General features: G+C 46.4%; 2 protein-coding genes across 9 annotated transcripts in view; one reads left to right on the top strand and one right to left on the bottom strand.

Moving 5' to 3' along the window:
• The window catches only part of gigyf2 (GRB10 interacting GYF protein 2), a 29,923-nt gene extending 20,392 nt beyond the window's left edge, over positions 1-9,531 (bottom strand). For 6 of the 8 annotated variants that reach the window (XM_080503294.1, XM_080503297.1, XM_080503298.1 and 3 more), the window contains exons 1-9: positions 9,426-9,530; positions 5,177-5,228; positions 4,203-4,386; positions 3,577-3,672; positions 2,857-2,965; positions 1,106-1,211; positions 970-1,010; positions 845-877; positions 583-684 (exon numbers count right to left, since the gene is read on the bottom strand). In XM_080503294.1, the coding sequence (XP_080359420.1) occupies positions 583-684; positions 845-877; positions 970-1,010; positions 1,106-1,211; positions 2,857-2,965; positions 3,577-3,672; positions 4,203-4,386; positions 5,177-5,214 (709 nt within the window). In that variant the 5' untranslated portion in view covers positions 5,215-5,228; positions 9,426-9,530. Of the gene's footprint in view, positions 1-582; positions 685-844; positions 878-969; positions 1,011-1,105; positions 1,212-2,856; positions 2,966-3,576; positions 3,673-4,202; positions 4,387-5,176; positions 5,229-9,425 lie in introns of all 8 variants that reach the window. The other 2 variants (XM_080503296.1, XM_080503301.1) reach the window with 2 other exon arrangements.
• Positions 9,532-15,313: 5,782 nt separating this feature from the next.
• Positions 15,314-18,616, top strand: kncn (kinocilin; the record flags this gene model as incomplete). Its single annotated transcript, XM_080502940.1, is given in 6 exon segments — positions 15,314-15,461; positions 16,514-16,582; positions 17,171-17,184; positions 17,187-17,235; positions 17,444-17,537; positions 18,496-18,616. Coding segments are annotated over 6 exon segments (495 nt in total).
• Positions 18,617-25,000: the final 6,384 nt, after the last annotated feature.

The raw sequence follows: 25,000 nt of genomic DNA, 5'->3' as shown, positions 1-25,000 counted from the left end.
CAGATTTAATCACATTTTATATTGAAAATGGGTCATTTTGTGTGTATTTTTCCCCCATATCAGTGCCTTTATTTTTCTAAATTGCCGTTTAAAATGTTGACCTCGGCGCGTCGGGGGGGGGGGGGGCGACACACCTGAGAATCAAAGCAGGTGACTGAACACAAAAATGGCGGAAATGGACCTTGTTTAGAAAGAGAAAAGACGATAATCCTTTTTTGACTGACTGAACAGTGCGACGCCCCTTTTGTATTGCTTTTCGCTGTTTTTATTTATCTTTGTTTTTATAGACATAGAAAACAAAGTATTTTAAAAAAACCAAAACAAATTTGCCGTTTCTTCTGTTCTTAGGCTTGAAAGGTAAAAATGTCGCTCACTGCACCACCTGCAGGTATAAAGCAGCATTACAGGCCTGGTCGTGCCACAGCTTTTATTTTGGTAGGATTCTCTGATCGTGATCATTTTCAGCTGAACGTCCGATCTGGGATTTAAGCTTAATTTGGACGATTACAGGAGAAATTGGAATTTTTTATTAATTAAGGCGCCAGCCCCCATCATCATCATCATCATCATCATCATCCTCACCGTTCTGGTCGTCGCGAGACATCCTCCAGTTCTCCCTCTCCGCACGCGTGAAGTCGTGTTTCCTCGGGAGTCCTGCTACTGCGTCCTCGTAGTTCGGTCGAACTGCACAGAGGGTTTTTTTTTTTAAGGGGGGGGGGGGGGGGTAATACCTCCATTAGCTTTAATGCTAAAGCAGCTAATGTTGACCGCTGCACCACAAACGACATGAAAAACGAGAACAGTTTTTGCGTCGCGGTGACTGAAAGTGTGAAAAGTTCCTCACTGTGATTGATGGGGAAGTGACCCGGAGCTGCGTCTGCAACATTCAAAACAAACGGCAGAGTTAGCGTCTTTACGTTATAATAATAATAATTTAAAAAAAACATGTTTATTGGTGGAGCAACCGACCCGGCTCTTTTCGACCCGGCTTTTCAAACCGTCTGTCTCCCCTGGAGAGGAAAGAAAACAAAAACAAACAAACAAACATGAAGTCATTGACCCTGAACGGGGAACCTGTGACGGCGCCGGCTGTGTGTCGGAGTACCGTTCCTCCCAGCTTTGAGAACGATGCATCTCCCTCCCGCCGCGGCCGAAACCTTCCACGTCGTCAAAACTTCTTTGGTAAAACCCTCCGTCTCCTCGCCCGCGGCCTGGAGGACGGATTCACGGACGGTTAAAGTCCCAGCGAAATGAAAGTTCCACCTCCAAAACACTCTGGTGTCGCTTCTAGGATCCTTTTTATGCTAACTAGTCCGAGGGTAAAATGTTAAAACACGACAATCTGTGAGAAAATAGCCGATAAACGGCGCTATTTCCTCTGCTGGGCGGAGCTTCTGACAATAATAGAGTGACATCACGAGTTGTGCACACGCCCAAGTTGTGTTTACGTTATGGAGGATCAGAGTTTTGACCACAAAGAGGCTGAATTTAACCATATTTCATCATCATCATCATTTCAAACCCAGTGATTGATGAAGACACAGAAGGTGGTTCTGCCATCGGTGACCCCGTCTGGAACATGTTGGAGGAAGCAGAAGACGCTTCGTCCTCCATTCGTCCTCGTCTCCTCGCCTCAGCAGCCGCCAGTTTTCACCTTTGAGGTTTTGAGGGGTCCTGACTTTTGGCAGAACGACCGGCTTCCTGGATCCAACACGTCCAAGAGCTTTTCCGACTGCGCGGAATCACCGAAGACGAGTCCAGGTATTACTTGATCGTCTACTAGCTGCCCGAGCTAGCCGCTCCCGCTAGCCGCCCGTGCTCCTTTCCTCCTTCCAGGTTCAATCTTTCATCAAGGCTCATAAAACACCAACTATAACTTCAAAACACTGTAAAAACTTTGATATTTAAGAGGAAACAAGCCGATATAAACACAACAGATCGAGATCTGCACAACTCGTGATGTCACACATAGGCTCCGCCCACAATGGCCCACGAAGAAGGATTCCCCCGACTTCCTCGGCTGGAGATTCAAAATTCAAATAACTTTGTTACGCGACAACAGTGGTGGGGCAGAGTCGGAGGAACCTTACAAGTAGAACCCCCAACTATCGTTTTTTGCAAAGTAGTGTTTAAACTCTCCATAGTCATGAGCTCCAACGGGACGACGTCACGTTTCTCACATCCGTCACTCAGCAACCAATAGGAATGTTGGACTTTATTGGCTCCGCCCCCTCAATTGATATTTCTACACGTTGTTGTTGGAGCGTCTGATCAAAAGGCGCCTTTAACGTGACAAACATTCAAGGGAAAACACTTTTTTTTTTTTGTTTCACAAAACTTTGTTTTTAACGCAGCAACGTTCCGAAACGACGGAAATCAGCTGTAATTACGGGTGACTTGTCAAAATAAAAGCACCGAGTCCCAGAGGAGAACACGGGCCGGGAGTCACGACGACGCCACCGAGCACGTGCGGAACGAGCGTCAACTACGGCCCGTGGCGCACATGTGCGGTAGTAACGTTTCTGCCGTCTCCATGGCAACAGAGCAGGAGCACGAAACAGGCCGCCTTTTATATTTTTCATTCACGGGATTAACGGACGAAATTATGCAGGCAGAAAACTTAATCTGCCCATTAAACCGATCCGTCGGTACGAGAACACTCGTCGTGTTCGTTATCCGACACACGTCGGCGGGACCATTTCCTCGCGAGCAGCTGACGGCGAAGCATGCCGAGTCAGCGCTTCAGCAACGGAGCGCTAATGTTACACCTCTTGGTCCACGTGCAGTTGTTGGGGGGGAGGGGGCGACGACTTCTCAGGCCGGAAAAGGAACAAAATTTAAATTAAAAAGTCTCACCTCGACCCCTGGAGGTGCTCCGGCCTCGTGGTGCCCCCACTATGGGCCCGCCTCCTCGGCCCGTGAGCCGGAGCACAGCTGCACTGTTTACAGACATGGAAAAGTTTCTCTGCACGTACAAACATAAAAGAGGGGGGAGGGGGGGCAGAGAGGAGGCACGTGTGAGAAAAAACACCCCACGAATCGGCAGGCTGCCGTGTTCTCTGCACCTGTGGAGCTTTATTTTGGCGACTCGGCGAGCAAAAAGGAAAGAAACTCCTACGACATTGAACGTCTGGCTGATAAAAGCGAGTCAATTTATTTAACCTCGTCCAGGAGCTGGAAGGAGGCGGGGCCACTTTACGGCTCTAGAGCCACGTGTGGCTCTTCAGCCTGGAGCCGCTAGAAAATGTAGAGCTTAAAATAAATTATCTTCATTTGCCTATTGTACTTTTTTTTTTTTTTTAAAGAACTCTTATCTCGTGGCTGAAAATAGCTGAACAAAGATAAAAGAGTTAAACTGACTAATATTCCAAAAATAACTTTAAGAATGACTTTATATTGTTAATAGAGGCTACAGAGTTTAAAATTTTAACAATTTCGGGTGGTTTTTCCAAAGAGAAAAAGTGTGATTGGCTCAAAAAAGGTTGAAAAACACTGAACTACACTTCCTGGGGGGGGGGGGGGGGGGGGTGTTTTACGATGTAGCTTGAGCAGGTTTGTGTGTGAAAAGGTCGTCACCTGTTCCTCCTCTGTGAAAGACACGAGAGCCAGAGGCGGCAAAGGCTCCTCTTGCAATATGGGCAGGAACTCCTTATCATGGAGGTCTATGGGGATCTGAGGGGGACACACACCGTCAGCACACACACACACACACACACACACCGTCAGCACACACACACTCCGTCAGCACACACACACACACGGGCGCACGCACACAACACACACACCAAACGCACGCACGCACACACACACAACACATGCGCACGCACACAACACACGCGCACACACACCCAACACATACACACACGTGCATGCACACAAACACAACACACACACAAACACGCATGCACACTCACACAAACACGCACACACAACACACACACACGCGCACACAACACACAAACGCGCGCACGCACACACAACACAACACACACACGTGCGCACACACACCACCACACACACAAACACGTGCACACACACGCGCTCACACATGTGCACACAACACACACACACAACACACACACGCGCGCACACACACAAACACGTGCACACAACACACACACGCGCGCGCACACACACACACAAACACGTGCACACACACACGCTCACACACGTGCACACAACACACACACGCACGCACCCACCTTGTTGTCTTTTACATAAAGTGCTAACATTTCTTCTCTCCCGTATCGATAGTCTGCAAGTTTATACTTTGGCAAGGCAGGTGAGAGCGGCGGGGAGGCCACGCCCCCGACACTTCCACCGCCACCGCCGCCGCCGCCGCCGCTGCCACCGCCACCGAGGCCTCCTCCGGACAGGGCACGGAGCCTGCAGACAGGGGGGGAGGAGGAGGGGGGGGGGGGATGAGAGGAGGAGGAGGAAGACGAGGAAGATGAGTCCAGGTGGCAGGTATGAACAGGTCCTCTTCCTCCTTCAAACAGAACCAGTTCCACCAGCTGTTCTCCCTCCTTCTTCTCTCTCTCTCTCCCTCCTTCCTCTCTCCTTTTCTCCCTGCCTCCCTCTTTCCTCTCTCTCTCTTCTCTCCCTCCCTCCTCTCTCTCTCTTTCTCACTCCTCTCCCTCCCTCCTCTCTCTCTTTCTCACTCCTCTCCCTCCCTCCTCTCTCTCTCTTTTTCTCCCTGCCTCCCTCCTCTCTCTCTCTCCCTCCCTCCTTCCTCTCTCTCTCTCTCACTCCTCTCCCTCCCTCCTCTCTCTCTTTCTCACTCCTCTCCCTCCCTCCTCTCTCTCTCTCTTTCTCACTCCTCTCCCTCCCTCCTCTCTCTCTTTCTCACTCCTCTCCCTCCCTCCTCTCTCTCTCTTTTTCTCCCTGCCTCCCTCCTCTCTCTCTCCCTCCCTACTTCCTCTCTCTCACTCTCTCCTTCCTCCCTTTCTTGCTCCTCTCTCTCCCTCCTCTCTCTCTTTTTCTCCCTCCTCCCTTCCTCTCACTCCCTCCCTGCGTCCCTCCTCTCTCTCACTCCCTCCTTCCTCTCTCTCCCTCCTCCCTTCCTCTCACTCCCTCCCTCCCTCCTCTCTCTCCCTCCCTCCTTCCTCTCTCTCACTCACTCCCTCCTTCCTCTCTCTCCCTCCTCCCTCTCTCCCTCCCTCCCTCCCTCTCTTACCATTCTGGTCCAAAGTTAAGTGTCTGGGTTTCGGCCATTCTTCCTTGAAGTTCTGTAAAACAAACAAAACAAAGACGAAGATCAGAGCTGAACGTCATTAATCTAAACAATCAGTAAAAACAAACGTCAGCGGCTCGTTAAACAGGAAACACGAATCCCAGAATTAATCCTGGAAATGAGAGAAACAAAAAGCCTCTCAGCTGAAACAACGTCCACATTTTATACGTTCCTACTTCATCAGCTTCTAGTATACTTTCATTTTATCACCTGCTCGTTATGTCACAACTAAATGAATGGGCAAATATTGAAAATGTATAAATATAGAAATACTACGTTAAAGAAACTTAATTTGGCCACAAATTAAATTCAAATGACAAACTGCATAAGAACCGAGAAGTTAATTTAAAATGTATGATATTCCCCATGACTGAGCGCATAAAAACATAATAAAGAATAAATATTATTACTGTAAAATCCTAGATAAGCTCACTTCAGCAAAAGATGAGCAATAAAGACAGAAGCTGAAGCCAAATTAAACGTCTCCAAACTGCTTGTGGATGTTTGTTCCGGGGTGACGAATTATTTTCTAAATTAACGTTCGCCTGATTTACGGCTTCGGAACATAAAGAAACGAGTTTATGACTTTATGGTTGAAGTCGTCCGTCTCGCTGCACGTCGACGCGACTCGATGCTTCACAGCAGCTGAAGCCTCGTTTGTATTTAATAAGAAGTCTCAAGTGAAATCGCATCGTTTTTCAAAAGTTTTAAGTTCAAACGGCAATGATCTGAAAATTATGTCTGTTTCCACGGAAACGGCAAAAAAACAACAACAAAAAACCCCCAAAATGATGTAGTTAGTTAGCCTTGAGTACTGAAGACACACACACACACACACACACACACACACACACACACACACACACACACACACACACACACACACACACACACACACACACACACACACACACACACACACACACACACACACACACACACACACAGAACATTCTAGTGGACAGACCACCAAGTTGGATTGTTATTACAGTGACTGTCAAAATAAAACCACCAAGTTGGATTGTTATCACAGTGACTGTCAAAATAAAACCACCAAGTTGGATTTTATTACAGTGACTGTCAAAATAAAACCACCAAGTTGGATTGTTATTACGGTGACTGTCAAAATAAAACCACCAAGTTGGATTGTTATTACGGTGACTGTCAAAATAAAACCACCAAGTTGGATTGTTATTACGGTGACTGTCAAAATAAAACCACCAAGTTGGATTGATGTTACAGTGACTGTCAAAATAAAACCACCAAGTTGGATTGTTATTACAGTGACTGTCAAAATAAAACCACCAAGTTGGATTGTTATTACAGTGACTGTCAAAATGAAACCACCAAGTTGGATTGTTATTACAGTGACTGTCAAAATAAAACCACCAAGTTGGATTGTTATTACGGTGACTGTCAAAATAAAACCACCAAGTTGGATTGATGTTACAGTGACTGTCAAAATAAAACCACCAAGTTGGATTGTTATTACAGTGACTGTCAAAATGAAACCACCAAGTTGGATTGTTATCACAGTGACTGTCAAAATAAAACCACCAAGTTGGATTGTTATTACAGTGACTGTCAAAATAAAACCACCAAGTTGGATTGTTATTACAGTGACTGTCAAAATAAAACCACCAAGTTGGATTGTTATTACAGTGACTGTCAAAATAAAACCACCAAGTTGGATTGTTATTACAGTGACTGTCAAAATAAAACCACCAAGTTGGATTGTTATTACAGTGACTGTCAAAATAAAACCACCAAGTTGGATTGTTATTACAGTGACTGTCAAAATGAAACCACCAAGTTGGATTGTTATTACAGTGACTGTCAAAATAAAACCACCAAGTTGGATTGTTATTACGGTGACTGTCAAAATAAAACCACCAAGTTGGATTGATGTTACAGTGACTGTCAAAATAAAACCACCAAGTTGGATTGTTATTACAGTGACTGTCAAAATGAAACCACCAAGTTGGATTGTTATCACAGTGACTGTCAAAATAAAACCACCAAGTTGGATTGTTATTACAGTGACTGTCAAAATAAAACCACCAAGTTGGATTGTTATCACAGTGACTGTCAAAATAAAACCAAGTTGGATTGTTATTACAGTGACTGTCAAAATAAAACCACCAAGTTGGATTGTTATTACGGTGACTGTCAAAATAAAACCACCAAGTTGGATTGTTATTACGGTGACTGTCAAAATAAAACCACCAAGTTGGATTGTTATTACGGTGACTGTCAAAATAAAACCACCAAGTTGGATTGATGTTACAGTGACTGTCAAAATAAAACCACCAAGTTGGATTGTTATTACAGTGACTGTCAAAATAAAACCACCAAGTTGGATTGTTATTACAGTGACTGTCAAAATGAAACCACCAAGTTGGATTGTTATTACGGTGACTGTCAAAATAAAACCACCAAGTTGGATTGATGTTACAGTGACTGTCAAAATAAAACCACCAAGTTGGATTGTTATTACAGTGACTGTCAAAATGAAACCACCAAGTTGGATTGTTATTACAGTGACTGTCAAAATAAAACCAACAAGTTGGATTGTTATTACGGTGACTGTCAAAATAAAACCACCAAGCTAGATTGTTATTACGGTGACTGTCAAAATAAAACTACCAAGCTAGATTGTTATCACGGTGACTGTCAGAATAAAAGCACCAAGCTATGGCCGTGCTGCAGATGACCAGGAGCAGCTTTCCCAGAGGCCGAGCGTTTTCATAAAGTTGCACTTTGGGAGCAGTTTTCAAAACGTGGCTCCGAGTGCCGTTGTTGTATAGACGCTGTGTTTTCACAACTGCTCCCTTCGGTTGTGTTTATCAGCATTTATATTTATTACAAATGGATTACCGTAATACTACACATGAACGACGCCGCACGCATTACTTTATGACAGAGTAATAACAGAAGTTCACGTCGTCGAGGTTTCTCACACCTTTACTGGCAGACACGACGCGATCAGATCCAACTATTTACAGAGACTGTACAACAAGTACCAGCACCCCCCCTCACACCCCCCCCCCCCCCCCCCCCCCCACCTCACCCACCTGCTGACTCGGGCCACATGGGAGTGATCCCAGGGTGATTATGGGAGTGTGGATGAGCCACGTGGAAGTCTGCATAAAGCAGTAAATATGAAGAGCAGCGGTGTGCACATGTAGGGTCACTGTCCCAGCCTCTACACACACACACACACACACACACACACACACACACACACACACACACACACACACACGAGGTGTGTTATACACACATATCTATATATGTATGTATTTATAGTCACCCTAAAGCTCACAGCTGGGCCTTTACGTGTAGATTAAAAACTATTTCTCTTCACTTTGCTGAAAACTCAAATCTCGCTGCTCTGCTAACGCTGCGTCGGCTAACGTTAGCATGCTAACACCTCAAACTGAGTGTAACTTGACGGACTGGCCGCGAGTCGCGGGTCGCCGGCGGCGGCCGGCCTGGTCAGTACTGGTTAGTAGAGAGCTGGTAGTTCGAGTTGTGGCGGTGTTGGAGGCAGGCACGGAGGAGGGGGGCAGAGAGGTGCACTTGAGCCGCAGCATGCCCGGAGACACACCGACTGAGCCTCGGCTAGCAGCGGAAGATAGCTAGCTAGCTAGCGAGCGACCCCCCCAACCCACCCACCCCCAACGCCACCAACCCCCCCAGCGGTCGCTCCCAATAACGATTAATTATCACACATAGCGACTTATAAACGTGTTGACATCCACACGGAACGATCACACCCGCAGGGGCCGTGTCACATCCCGTGGTGAAAACGTCAAACTCCGGCGTGACGTTAAGTTAATCCCCTTCCTACTCGAAGCTAGCACGTTAGCTCCGCGCGCTACACGCGGCCTTGCCAGCGGCGCGCGGTTCCCCGTCCCCGCCGGGCCCCGCCTCACTCAGCCCGGACTCGCGGGGCAAATAGAGCCCGGTGCTGCAAGGCCACGTAAACATGGTGGCTTTAAAGAACAGCCCCCCCCTCCCCTCCCCTCCCTCTCTCTCTCTCTCTCTCTCTCTCTCTCTCTCTCTCCAACCCCCCCCCCCCTCTAACAGCGGCAAGCTCGCCCCGGACATGTGCCCCGCTAACGCGGCACCGGGCGGCGACGCCCCGACGGGGGCTGTTACCGAGTGTGGCCGACTGAGGCTGTCTTACCTGGGCTTGTTGTGACAGCACAGGGTTTGATTCGAGGTGTGTGTGGCTCTCTGAGGCCTCTCTCTCTCTCTCTCTCTCTGCACTCTCCACAAGATGGCTGAGTGCGGGTCACGTGACCATAAACCGTCCTGCACGCGCGCGCGTGCGGTCAAACACACTCACACACACACACATACACACACACGCGCGCGCGCGCGCGCAGACCTGCGTAAATGAATAACTAAATGAAAGTTTAAAGCTCTATAAAGTTGCGTTTCACACCCGATTTGCTTCTTTTTTTTAAAGTATAATTTTGCCATTTTTTCTAAGAGCACGAAATCAACATGTACGCATAGACACGCATTATTTAAAATTTAAATAAAAATAGATAAACGAACACTGTATGATGATGATGATGATGATGATTATTACGACTACATGAAAACAGATCAAATCGATCAGAGCGAGGTTATTTAGCGTAATCAAGCTGCATTATGAACATTGACCATGTGAACTTGAAAGTGGCAGTTTTCATATTTCACCACGAGGTGGCGCCATTACGTCAGTAATGTCTTCAGTCCGAGCCAAGACGCTGAGAGGAGAAAAGTTTTGTTTATTTGGCTCATGTGAAGCAAGAGTAAGAGATTAAATATACTATAAAAAAAAAAAACTTCAATGCATAATCTGAAGCAAAATTATTTTTCAGAAATAAAACTATACCAGGGTATAATAGTTAATATTTATAAACGGGACTTTCAGCATGTTGAGGCACTTGGCTCGTTGGTCTAGGGGTATGATTCTCGCTTAGGGTGCGAGAGGTCCCGGGTTCAAATCCCGGACGAGCCCTCACTTTTTCGGAAGAAATAACACTGTGGCAATTCATCTCCATTTTTTTTTCTTATTGTTTATTAATATAAACACTGTCGCGTTTATCGTCCAAGTTTTAACAAAGCATTCATTAAATTTAAGTGACAACACAATTTTGATGGACAACACTAGATAGATAGATAATTACTTTATTCATCCCCGAAGGGAAATTGTTTTGTTGCAGCCATCTGGTACATACGAATATTATAAAATGCAATAGAATAGTAATAAAAATATACAAATATCTGGGTATACGACACAAAGTAAAACACAGAACGGAACATGGGCACTTAGAAATAAGCAGGAGATCAAAGCAAGATAATAAATAGTAAGGTGCAGAGCCATTAGAAGTAGGCATTATATAATAATAATAACAATAATACAGATAATAACAATGTGTAATAGTGTATAATACTCGTGTATAGTACTAATAATAATGGTAGCAATAATATAACAATAACAATGTGGTAGCAATAAAATAACAATAACAATAACAATATATATATATATATATATATATATATGTATATAGAGAGAGATCAGTAATAATAATAATAACAATACCAATAGTAATAGCATACTTATAATAATAATAATAATACCAATGGTAATAGTACCATGTACTTTGTCCTTTGAATGCAGAATTTGTTCAAATAACCGTGATTTAATTCGGTTGCGTTCATGTTCAGTTGACTGGTTTCACTGCACATATAACTGCGAAGCAAACAACATAGTACATTTAAATAATTGAGAGCCACAGTTTTTTTGAGGTTGTCTTCAGGCTGAATTATGCTTAAATTATAAAGATCTTTTTAACTGAAGAAAATAAAATAATTTAAAAAAAAAAGCATTGACCCCGACGTGATTTGAACACGCAACCTTCTGATCTGGAGTCAGACGCGCTACCGTTGCGCCACGAGGTCTGGAATTCCTTGTTGCGTAGTAGACTAGATAAGGGTTAATACGACACAACGCAACCTATAAATTAATTTTTCACACGTTGACGCCAAACAATTATATGTCCCAACACAGGAGATCTCATTCCTCAACTCAGTCAAGTTTTCACATCGCAGACATTTATACTAACCATCTTTCCTGCATTTACAAAATGTATTTTTCTCCCCTGTCAAATTCGCATTAAAAATAAAATCCAGCGACCTCCGTTTCAACACGTGACATTTGGTGACACCAACAACCACAGTGAATGAAATACATTAAAGAATCATCAAGCCACACTGGAAAATCCCTTATTTTGTATATATCGACGGAACTTTACTACAACATCAATACAATACTGCCCACCAATCAATACTACTCAATCATCACCTGGACTAAATTACATTGATACTTATATTATATCATATATTTCATATGGCATATTTCATGTACATATACATATATTTATACATGTGCAAGTACACTAATACCATTGTATTATTATTATTATAACTATACTATTACTATTGGTATTATTATTATTATTATTATTACTGAAATATATATATATATATAGTGTTATCGTTTGTTATTTTATTGCTACCATACTGTTATTGTTATATTACTGCTACCATTATTCGTAGTACTATACACGATTATACACTATTGCACATTGTTATTATCTGTATTATTATTTTTATTATTATTATTATATAATGCCTACTTCTAATGGCTCTGCCACTGCACCTTGCTATTTATTTATCTTTAGTTTATCTCCTGTTTATCTCTAAGTGCTCATGTTCCGTTCTGTGCTTTACTTTATGTCTTATACCCAGATATTTGTATATTTTTATTACTATTGTATTGCATTTTATAATATTCGTATGTACCAGATTGCTGCAATAAGACAATTTCACTTCGGGGATGAATAAAGTAATTATCTATTTACCGCGTGCAACTCGTTAACATAGAAAACAGCAAAAACCCTTTTTTTTGCCCGTGCATGAGAGGCGGCCGGTTAGCTCAGTTGGTTAGAGCGTGGTGCTAATAACGCCAAGGTCGCGGGTTCGATCCCCGTACGGGCCACACATTTTAACATTTTTTTTTTTTTACCCCCAATAGAGAAATTCCGTTCTTTTTTTTAACGCTTTAACCTGCTTTCGTACCACGTTCTGAAGGCGTAAAACCACAATTTTTCCTCAAACTCGCCCAGAAGAATTCAGGTTTTTGACGAAACCTTCCCTTGCTAGCTCAACATAGCACGTCTGTTCCGACTCGCGCACGTGACTCTGAATGTCTCCGAGCTCTGCAGTTAAACTGAGTCAACGCGGCTTCAATACACACGAGTTAAGCGATACGTGCGGCTAAAAAGCGCTGCCTTCTTTAAAGCTTAACCAAAACGTGTCCTACCTTCCCCCGCAGGTCTTTTCTTCCACGTGCTCCGCCTTCAAAACGAAACAGACCGTTATGTTAGCTTGAAAAACGAAGACCTCCGGCTTGTCGTCGTGTGGCGTTGGTGGTATAGTGGTTAGCATAGCTGCCTTCCAAGCAGTTGACCCGGGTTCGATTCCCGGCCAACGCATACCTTTTCTTTTTTTTTTCCATGAAATTGTAATTTTTCCCATTAATTACTCACTTTATGAATAACGGCTTTGAATTACAATTGTCAGTGATTAATACTTTTTCTCCTTATTTTTTGTGAAAGTCTATTTTTTGTTAATCCAATCCACTTTATTTATATAGCACATTTTAAAAACGAAGCGTTTACAAAGCGCTTCACATACTGCACATAAAACTAAACAGTCCAACACTAAATAAGTATAAAACCATGAAATAAAAATAAAAACAGATGAAAAACTACAAACTCATTAAGAAACTACAAATAAGAATAAAACAATTCAAAAGACAAGCAATTAGGAATTGCTTGTGGAACACTCACTGTGTGCAAACTAAACAAACAATAAGAAAGCTGATTAATGAAAGAAATAATCAAGATACCGATCATTTAAAGACGTATAACAGGGTTTGTCATTGCATCATGTTTTTTTTTTATTGATATCAATTAGTCTCTTCATTTCACATATTTTATTACATATCACTTCGTCATTTACTTGAATTTACACATTTATTATTTACCTTTATTTTGTTTTTACTTTACTTTCAGTTTGTTCGCTATATAAAGCTCTTTTTATTACCTTCAGCAATGAAAGTTGGGCGACCATCGTTATTTGTTCGTCTGCACGTATTTATTTGTTCATTTATTTATTTATTTATCGGTCTGCATCTTTACATCCTAAATGTTTCCTGAATGTTTAGGAAAGGTGTTAACTGCCAAAATGCAAATTAAATGGATAAAATGAATTTCACAGGGATGCAAATATGAATTATGATGAATTTCGACGGACGTGCAGTTAAGGCTGAGTTTTTATGGTTTGTGATATAAAAGAGGACGAACCGGGGGCCTCGGAGATTTTTCTCCACCGCGGGACTCCGTCCATTTGTTCCTGTCGTGGATGTCAGTAAATATAATAAATAATGAGTGGACTTCTCGAGCTGAAAGTGTGTCACTGTTTCTCCTTCGCCCGGCGGCCTCATCTGTCATCCTGTTTCCCCGGTTAATCCTCAACACCCTCCGTCTCCCCTCTGTTGCCATGGATATGCCGTCGCCATGGTAACTGCGGGCCTCCGTTCACGGCTTCGGGCCGCCGAGGACTCTCTGAACCTCGCATCACACGTCTCCTTCGGGGCTGGAGAAGTGAGTCCGTCTGCTCCGTGTCAGGAAGTTACATGTAACTGTAACTTCTAATGCCGACATGGATTACTGTCGGCGAAGCAGCTCGACGTTACAGGGAAGGATCTTTGCCTCCAGAAAGTGGCATCGGAAGAGTTAGTGGCACGACTCGTCCCAAACCAGTCTACAACTGGTTCAACGCCGGTCGACACTTGTCCAGAACCAGTCTACAATTAGTCCAGAATCACTACACAAATACTGTAGTCCACAATATGTCCCAAAACAGTCTATGATCAGGCAAAAACTAGTCTACAACTGGTCCAACTTAGTCTAAAACTGGTCCTAAACCAGTCTAAAACTGGTCCTAAACCAGTCTACAATTAGTTCAAAACTAGTCTACAATTAGTTCAAAACCAGTCTACAATTAGTTCAAAACTAGTCTACAATGAGTTCAAAACCAGTCTACAGTTAGTTCAAGACCAGTCTACAATTAGTTCAAGACCAGTCTACAATTAGTCCAAGACCAGTCTGCAATTAGTCCAGACCAGTCTACAATTAGTCCAGACCAGTCTACAATTAGTTCAAATCCAGTCTACAATTAGTCCGAAACCAGTCTACAATTAGTTCAAACCCAGTCTACAATTAGTTCAAACCCAGTCTACAATTAGTTCAAACTAGTCTACAATTAGTCCAAAACCAGTCTACAATTAGTTCAAACAAGTCTACAATTAGTTCAAAACGAGTCTACAATTAGTTCAAAACCAGTCTACAATGAGTTAAAAACTAGTCTACAATTAATTGAAACCAGTCTACAATGAGTTCAAACCAGTCTACAATTAGTTCAAACCAGTCTACAATTAGTCCTAAACCAGTCTCGACCAGTTGAAAAGCAGCTCTGGGTGTCAGTGTGTCTCCTCTCAGGTCCTCGACTCTCAGTACAGACTTGTACTTGTACTTAACCGACACTTTGTTAACCCTTTGTTCTGTCAGTGTCACTTTCTGGTAACCAGAGCCGGCTGCTGATTGGCCGAGTGGCGGCCGTCACGGACCTTTGATTGACGGTGTGAGCGACCAGTCGGCTGACGTGATCCAGGTTGACTCCAGGCGACTTGGTGACTTGATAGCGGATGTGATGGCCGACTTGTAGCCCGGCTGCTAGCGGCGGTAGCGGCGGTAGCGGCGGCGGCGTGACGTTCAGGGAACCAGAGCTGCTCGTTAAACATGCATGAGGAGGAAAGAGAAAGTCTGTCAGTGAGACTGACAATACAAACAGAGTCCCGGCAAAGACCATCAGGACCAATCACTCCGTACCTGTGTGTACCTGAGTGTGTGTGTGAGTGGTGGTGGGGGTGGGGGGGGGGTCTCCACCTGCTGAATGAACCCGGTCAGTGTGGGGGAGTACCACGGGCTGAGGGTGGGCTCGGCCCTGCTCAGCATCGTGGCCGGCTGCATCATCATCGGAGTGTCCAGAGAGTGTGACGCTGATGCTGTGGGAGGAATCTTCCTGGGAGCCGGCGGGCTGGGTGAGTCTTCTACTTGTACTTGTACTTGTACTTGTACTTGTACCTGATCTCTACTCATTTATGATGCTGTGGGAGGAATCTTCCTGGGAGCCGGCGGGCTGGGTGAGTCTTCTACTTGTACTTGTACTTGTACTTGTACTTGTACTTGTACTTGTACTTGAACTCTACTCATTTATGATGCTGTGGGTGGAATCTTCCTGGGAGCCGGCGGGCTGGGTGAGTCTTCTACTTGTACCTGTACCTGTACTTGTAGTTGAACTTGTACTTGTATTTGTACTTGTACTTGTACTTGATCTCTACTCATTTATGATGATGTGGGAGGAACCTTCCTGGGAACTGGTGGGCTGGGTGAGTCTTCTACTTGTACTTGTACTTGTACTTGTACCTGAACTCTACTCATTTATGATGCTGTGATAGGAACCTTCCGGGGAGTTGGCCAGCTGGGTGAATCTTATACTTCTGTTTTTCCTCTTTTACTTCTACTTCTACTTCTACTGCTGTAAAGGAATGTCCCCGGGACTTGGAGGGCTTCAACTCCTACTCCAACTTCTACTTTACTCACTTCTGAGGCTATTGGAGGAGTGAGTGAGTGTTCTACTTCTACTCCAGTTGTACTTCTACTTTACTTCCACCCCTTTTTTCTGTTACCTCTAACTTCCACTTCTCATTGTTACCTACTTCTGACTCTACAGCATTCATTAATGTGAAACAGACCAGCATTAATAATTCATCCTCCTGCTGCTCAGATCAACAATCAGCTGTGAGACGTCGAGGCTCTGGTTCCTCCCGCGAATGCCGATGCCCTCTGTTAGCATTAGCATTAGCTGGGTCTCTCTGTGTTACTTGTAAACAATCAGCCGTTGAATGAAATGATCTGAAAGCTTCATTTGTTTGCCTTCCTCTGCTGTGATTGACACCTCACTGGACAAAAAAATATCCGGAGATCATCGGATGGGATTTTCTGATTTAAATCTGGAATTAAAAGAGAATCCTTCAAAATAAAACGTGGCCATTCAGAATAAAAGAGACGTGACTTTCACTTCCCGTTTCAGGGCTGCTCATTTCCATCTACCCGTTCATCAAGGCCTGGCTCAACATCAACCACATCCTCCCGTCCTTCGGTCAGTCAGTAGGATTACTTTCACGGTTTAGTTACTTCAGTAACTGTAACTGAGTATCGCTGGGATTGGTGCGTCAACGTTTTTCCACCAACAGCAAGCTCACTGTTAGCATTAGCATTAAAGTCACTTTGTCCTGTCACTTGTCATGAAGCAGCGAGCATTCGCCTGTATCCTCAGTACCTATGATTAGCATTAGCATTAGCCTTTATCTTCAGTAACTGTGAAGAGCATTGGCCATGGCTCTCATTAGCATTAGCCTGTATCCACAGTAGCTATGATTAGCATTAGCATTAGCCTTTATCTTCAGTAACTGTGAAGGGCATTGGCCTGGCTCTCATTAGCATTAGCCTGTATCCACAGTAGCTATGATTAGCATTAGCATTTATCTTCAGCAATGGGGAATGGCATTAGCCTGTACATACAGGAGCCGTTATTAGCATTAACATTAGCCTGTATCATCAGTAAGTACGATTAGCATTAGCATTAGCCTTTACCATCAGAAACCGTGAATAGCATTAGCCTGTAGTAGCAGTGATTAGCTCCCAGTCACACTGCATTTGATGCGGAACATGTTTTCTAATCCACCAGGAAACTTCCGCGTTCACATCCGTCTGCCGCCGTGGATCCGCCGGCGGACGCTTTGAGACGAGAAGGTGAGTAAATGAAACGCTCCAGAGGAAAGGCAGTACATTTTAGGCTCCGTGCTACTTTGTCAAAAAATATTGGAACTTGCAGTTGCAAGTTCCTGAGAATTGACAAAAAAGTCATGACAAAAAACATTGTGATGTATATTTTTTTTTAAAAACCAAACATTTTATCATCTATTAGTGGAGGAAGTTGGTAATCGGATGTGTGTTTCAGGCACTCAGAGCCAGATCAACCTGGAGCGCTCCAAGAGTCGGATGGGGACGTTTGTGGAGGGCGGAGCCACGGCCGAGACCAACCCAGACGAAGGGTATGAAGGAGGGCCGCCATCTTAACGCTGTCAACTTATTTCTTTCACGACAGGGAAAATATCCTGTTAAAACAATGGGTTGTTTCTACACTGTGCCTAAACATACAGCCACGAGCTAATGCTAAACACATAGCCACCGGCTAACGCTAAACATATAGCCACCAGCTAGTATAAGGCAAGTAGCCGTCAGCTAACACTAAACATATAGCCACCAGCTAATGCTAAACATATAGCCACCAGCTAAAGCTAAAACATATAGCCATGTGCTAATGCTAAATATATATATAGACCAGCTAATGCTAAACATATTGCCATGAGCTAACACTAAACATATAGCCACCAGCTAATGCTAAACATATAGCCACCAGCTAATGCTAAACATATTGCCACGAGCTAATACTAAACATATAGCCACCAGCTAATGCTAAACATATTGCCACGAGCTAATACTAAACATATAGCCACCAGCTAATGCTCAACATATAGTCACCAGCTAGTGTGAAGCAAGTAGCCGTCAGCTAATGCTAAACATGTAGCCACCAGCTAATGCTAAACATATTGCCACCAGCTAATGCTAACATATAGCCACAGCTAGTGTGAAGCAAGTAGCCGTCAGCTAATGCTAAACATGTAGCCACCAGCTAATGCTAAACATATAGTCACCAGCTAGTGTGAAGCAAGTAGACGTCAGCTAATGCTAAACATGTAGCCACCAGCTAATGCTAAACATATAGCCACCAGCTAGTGTGAAGCAAGTAGCCATCAGCTAACGCTAAACATATAGCCACCAGCTAACACTAAACATATAGCCACCAGCTACACTAAACATGTAGCCACCAACTCACGCTAAGCATGTAGCCGTCAGCTAAAGCTAAAAACGTAGCCTCTTGCGACGCTAAACATGTAGAATATGTTCAATAAATCCATCCCCGACTGGATCTTTCTCGTTTCTTTGCAGGACTTCCTCAGACATGCCCGACGTTTTATCCAGAAGAAACTCGACTTGCCGTGACGTCACTGCACTTCCGTCCAATCAGAGCCGACCTCTGGCCTCGGGGGGGGCTTTAATAAAGATGTGAAGATGAAGCTGTGTGGTTATTTCTGCTGCTGCTGCGGGTGTGTGTGTGTGTGTGTGTGTGTGTGTGTGTGTGTGTGTGTGTGTGTGTGTGTGTGTGTGTGTGAGTGAGAGGAGGGGGCGTGGCCTGACAGGTCGCAGCTGAATGAACGTGCTGTGATGATGACGGGTCTGAGCCGCGGGGCTCCGAGGACTGATTGTTCCTGAAGGCCAACAATGATCACAGTGTTCAATCTCACAATAGAGAAATAGGACACAAACACACACAAGGTACAAGTACAGGTACAGGTACGGTACAGGTACAGGTACAGGTACACACAAATGAAGGAGATGTAAACACAATCATCCACGGCGGAAGTTGTGATGAAAACAGAGGGGAGATATTTCCCACAATCAATAAATCAATTAAATGATTTTTTTAAAAAATATTTTCAATCAATTTTGGTGCATATCAAAAACACTGTCGTTTTCATGTTAGGCCACTAGTTGGTGCTGTCGATGTTTTTTGTAATGAAATCACACACACACACACAGACACACACACACACACACACACACACACACCCTTTAAAAAGTTGTGTTTTCAGGCACCGACAGACACAGCGTCTTACGTTTTTTACTCGAAATCGTTGCGTGAATAGGCCCTTAAAATAGTTCGTAAATGGAAAATAGTGCGAGATTATAAAATATAGAACTGCCACGCTATTTTTGTTTTTTGTTTTTAAATCTGATGACGTGTTGATGACGTCATAGATTCCAGAATAGCGTTCCAGATGCGGTGGTCGCAGGAATTTACTTTATGTTTTCTTAACACGCGCACACAACATCATAGAGAGGAGGAGACGTCCCTCCACCTCTCCTCCTCCTCTCCTCCTCCTCCTCCTCCACCTCCTCCTCCTCCTCCTCCTCAGCCGTCAGGAGCCGCGCATGTCTCGCGCCACACGCTCCACGCGTCAGCTCCGGAGCGCAGATGCGCTCTGCGCGCAGTGACGCTCCGTCTGCTGCCGCGGGTCTGTTGCGGGTCTGACGCCGTGCGGGGGGGAGTGGGGGAGTGGGGGGGTGGGAGGTAGGTGGGGGGGTCAGAGACTGACGAGGGGCCGTCCGCGAGTGTTTCCCCGTCAGGATGAAGCCCCCGCGTCATTTCTTCGCGCGCTGGAACTGAAGGGGAATCTGCCGAGAGACGATGCGGAGAGTCGCGGTGCTCCGACAGGAAGGGTGAGCGGCACGCGCCGGAGGGACGGGCTCATTTTGAAGGCGTTCGCTGCGACGCACGGAGGGAAGGGGGGGGAGGGGGTGATTGGCGGGGGGTAATTGGGGGGGTGGGGGGGGGTCTCACTCAGCTGAGATCAGACATGTTGCTTATGTTCCGTTATAACGCAGTCCTTCTCACAGCTGATCTGCAGGTGTGTTTACCTGATCTCTCTCTCTCTTCTCTCTCTCTCTCTCTCTCTCTCTCTCTCTCTCTCTCTCTCACACACACACACACACACACACACACACACACACACACACACACACACACACACACACACACACACACACACACATCACACACACACACACACACAGCAGAGATGGACGGTTAAGACGGTAAAAAAAAAAACCAAAAAACCTGGGACGATGAGGAAAATGTCTGGAACAGGAACATTTTCTGAGCTGTGAGCTGAATTAGTAGGAGGAAGATGCTCTATAATCTGACGTCAGAGGAGGAAGATGCTCTATAATCTGGTGTTAGAGGAGGAAGATGCTCTATAATCTGACGTCAGTGGAAGGAAGATGCTCTATAATCTGGCATTAGAGGAGGAAGATGCTCTATAATCTGGTGTTAGAGGAGGAAGATGCTCTATAATCTGATGTCAGTGGAGGAAGATGCTCTATAATCTGGCATTAGAGGAGGAAGATGCTCTATAATCTGGTGTTAGAGGAGGAAGATGCTCTATAATTTGACGTCAGAGGGGGAAGATGCTCTATAACCTGGTGTTAGAGGTGGAAGATGCTCTATAATCTGGTGTTAGAGGAGGAAGATGCTCTATAATCTGACGTCAGAGGAGGAAGATGCTCTATAATTTGACGTCAGGGGAGGAAGATGCTCTATAATCTGACGTCAGAGGGGGAAGATGCTCTATAACCTGGTGTTCAGAGGAGTGTTTGGTGCTTGCAGGTAGAAGAGCGAGCCGGCAGGCGGCGTCATGGTCGTCACTGACAGGAACGGCGGCACGCCGGCGCCCAAGAAGGAGGCGCAGAAGAAGAGGCGTGCGTCGCGGCCCCCCGGGCTGCCGTCGCCGGCGCTGTGCTGCGCCTGCGGCCTCTGCGTCATGCTGGCCGGCCTCAACATCACGCTGGTGGGCCGCCTTCGCCTTCAACACGCTGGGTTGCCCTCCGCCAACCCCCCCATCATCATCGGCCCCATCCTGCTGCTGGTGGCCTTCTCCTTCTTCGGGGCGTGCTGCCTGTGGCAGCCGCCTGCCGCCACCAGGCGGTTCCCGGGGCGGCAGGGGCGGCGGCGGCGGCCGCGGTGGCGGCGGCGGCCTGATGGGACACGGCGGGCTGGCCGCGGCGCCATGTTCGAGATCGAGACCAGCGAGCACACGCTGCAGGACACCACGGCCGTGCAGCTCAGCCCACCCACCTCCTCGCCGGGGTCCACCCGGGCCTCCAGCCCCGGGGGGGACGGCCCCGACGACGACGGCGCCCCCCCGCCGCCGCCCGCTGGCCGCAGGACCCCCGCGGCCCCTTCGCCGCCGAGGCCAACGGCCCCGCTGCGTGCGTGTCGGCCACCGCCGTCTTCTCGGCCTCGGCGGACGCCGGAGGGGAGGTCAGGCTCAACCTGCCTCGGGGAGGAAGTGGGCGCCTAAGTCGGTGTGTGTGTGTGTGTGTGTGTGTGTGTGTGTGTGTGTGTGTGTGTGTGTGTGTGTGTGTGTGTTGTTTACGTGGTGACGTCCTCCTGCAGCGAGACTCTTTGATCTCTGTTCCGTCTGATCAGTAGCATGCAGAGTCCTGGAACCTGGAAAACACTAGTGGGAGTTTAGGCTCCTCCCCTTCCTCCTCCTCCTCCCCCCCTCCCTCCTCCCGCTCCTCTCTCACCCTCCTCCTCCTCCTCCTCCCCCCCCTCCCCCTCCTCCCCCCTTCTCCTCCCCTCCTCCTCCCCCCTCCTCTTCCTCCTCCCTCCTCCTCCCCCCCTCCCCCTCCTCCCCCTTCTCCTCCCCCTCCTCCTCCTCACCCTCCTCCTCCTCCTCCTCCCCCCTCCCCCTCCTCCCCCTTCTCCTCCCCCTCCTCCTCCTCCCCCTCCTCCCCCTCCTCTTCCTCCTCCTCCTCCTCCCCCCTCCCCCTCCTCCCCCTTCTCCTCCCCCTCCTCCTCCTCCCCCTCCTCCCCCTCCTTTCCTCCTCTCGCCCTTCTCATCCTCCTCCTCCTCCTCCTCCTCCTCCTCATCCCTCCTCCTCCTCTCCTCCCCCTCCCCATCCCCCTCCTCCTCCCCCTCCTCCCTCCTCCTCCTCCTCCCCCCCTCCCCCCTCCCCCGGTGACCTCCGAGGCCTCCAGTCCTTTGAGTCTGAACGCCGGAGGAAAGGTGGAGCTGAGCGGTCCGACCCCTGGCATTTCCAGAGCTGAACTCTGAGCTCAGTTTTTTTTTTTTTATGAGTCCTGAGACTCGAGACCTGAACCCTGGAACCCTGGAACCCTGGAACCCTGAGAACCCTGGAACCCTGGAACCCTGGACTTCAGCGTCTCACCCTCTGATCACCCGGCTGCTTTAAAAATCCCAGAAATCCATCACGTTTGATGAAGTCTGCTGGTTTTGCGTGATGTTTCTCTTCGTGATGACGCCGACAGTCGGGAAAGAAAAAAAATCTAAACTCTTCATTTTTAATAACTTGATGTACGTTTTAAAGCAGCCGGGGGAATTTTCCAGCACAGTGAAGCTGAATATTAAAGCCAGAGAGTTAAAGTCTCGCGTGATATTTCGAGTTTAATTGAAAGTACGTTTTAAAGGTACAACATGTTGAGTTTTCCTATTTAGTCCACAAGGGCTGAAATGTTCCCGCTCGTTCATCGAGACGGGCTCTCTGTCACATCACGTAGTAGAAACACTAAAACGACTCCAGGACGCTAACGTCTCAGACCTGCTTTGAAGTCTCGTTGTCGTCTTTGATCACCACGGTAACCATGGCCCAGCAGCCGATTGGCTGATAGTGGAGTCTCTCTCCAGCGTTTGGGAGCCAATCGGATGATTTACGTGTGGCGCCTTTAAAAAAACAAAAAATCTGGTTCTGTTTTGTAGAAATGTGAAGACGAGGATGTTCAAGTGGAATGTTTACCTCCTCCGGACCTACGATGTTACAAGATCGGAAAGCCAAGAAGTTTTATAGCGTTTAAATATTTAGATCACACATCTTAAGGACGCCTACGTCAATGGTTCCCGCCTCTTTATCTCGTCCACAACCCGTTCACAACGGAAACGGCAACATTTTTTTGAAAATGGTGTAGTTTTCATTTTGGGCCACTAGTTGGTGCTGTTGTTTGGTTTTTGTAATGAAACCACACACACAGAGGACAATGAGCTCCAAAACATTAGCAAGCGGAGAACATTCTAGTGGACGGACCACCAAGTTGGCTTGTTATTGCGGTGACTGTCAAAATAAAATCCCAGGAGGAATATGGAGTTAATGACGCCACGGAGGAAGCTTGTTCTGATTGCTCTACTGAGCGTGTGCAGAGGAACGCGAGCAGGACCAGGAGCAGCGTTCCTGATGAGAAGAATTGTTTTTCTGTCTACATGGAAATGCAGTCGGAACATTTTCCAAAAAGTTCCACCGTGGAAACCGGATTCAAACATTTTCAGTCTCCGTCCACACGAGCGAAAACTATCTGTTTCCTCGCCGTCATGCTTAAAAAAATTTTTTCCGTCCTGGGTGTCAACCAGACGCAGTGAGAACGACTCAAAGCGATGTAGTACCTACACCGGGCCTGTAGGTGGAGTTCACCACAACCAGAGAAGAAAATGAAAAAATGAAAAAAATTTAAATCACAAATCCGATATCTGGCCTTAATTAAAGCGACAGCGTCGACAGCGCCACCCGGGGGAGACACTCCGCCATTTTGTTGTTGTTGTTGTTGTTGTTCAGTGGCGTCGCGGGGGTGACATCGGGGGCGATGACATCATCGTTTTCAGACGTCCGTCGTCTTGTGAACGGAGCCGAACAAAATCTGTGATTCACTAAAACCTCAGTGAAGACAAACAGTGGGGGACACGCCCCCTTCCACTGGACACGCCCCCCCTCTCACCAACATGACTGACTGTCATGATGGTGGACACGCCCACTTCCACAGGACACGCCCTCTCCCACCAACATGACTGACTGTCATGATGGTGGACACGCCCCCTCCCACCACCATGACAGTAGACACGCCCCCTCCCACCACCGTGACAGTGGACACGCCCCCCTCCACCACCACCATGACGGTGGGACACGCCCCCTCCCACCACCGTGACAGTGGACACGCCCCCTCCCACCACCACCATGACGGTGGACACGCCCCCCTCCCACCACCGTGACAGTAGACATGCCCCCTCCCACCACTGTGACAGTGGACACGCCCCTTCCCACCACCGTGATGTTGACTCGCCCCCTCCCACCACCATGATGGTGGACACGCCCCCATCCCACCACCATTACGGTGGACAACGCCCCCTCCCACCACCATGACTTCCGGTCAAAGGTGACTTATTCTCAAAAACATGTACTTTTGAGAACGCGTGCGCAGGTTTGGAACCACTGATGTACGTGACTGAATCTGTCCTCCATCACTGTGGCGCCACCCCCCCCCCCCACCCCGACCGGTACGGCGAGACGTTCGAACCCCGACTTCCTGTGACGGGAACGTGGCCTTAGACTGAGACGTCAGGATCAAACTCACGAGGGCTATTCACACTTTCCCTTTGGCTCTGGAATTCTGTTTTTCACCTGATCAGGACAGAAACACTCAACGTTGTGAGGGCTTCAAATTAACGGTTTTCAAAGTGTGAGGGTATATATAGACCCCCCCCCCCCCACTCACAAATCCCCCAACCAACCCCCCCCAAACTCTCACACCAAGAGAAATCTTAAATTTAATGTTAGACTTCCTGATGGCTTTCCACATTAAAAGAAGTTATTGTGAAGAGCTGTTGAGTCACCTGTTAGATGCTTTTAATCTGGAAAAATGTCGTCATGTGTTCAGGTCTGTTGATTTAAAGTGGGATCTTTTATTTTGAAGCATACATTAAATTTTTTTTTTCACATTTTCTTAAGACTTTTGGCAGAGGTGTTTCAGAAATACTTGATTTTATTATATTTGTATTATTTTTTTTTTATTATTTTTGTAATTAATTCAAAGTGAGGGGCTTTTATT

This window comes from Blennius ocellaris (assembly GCF_963422515.1).
Source record: "Blennius ocellaris genome assembly, chromosome: 10".
Lineage (NCBI taxonomy): Eukaryota > Metazoa > Chordata > Actinopteri > Blenniiformes > Blenniidae > Blennius > Blennius ocellaris.
This window is presented reverse-complemented; position numbering and strand designations above follow the sequence as displayed.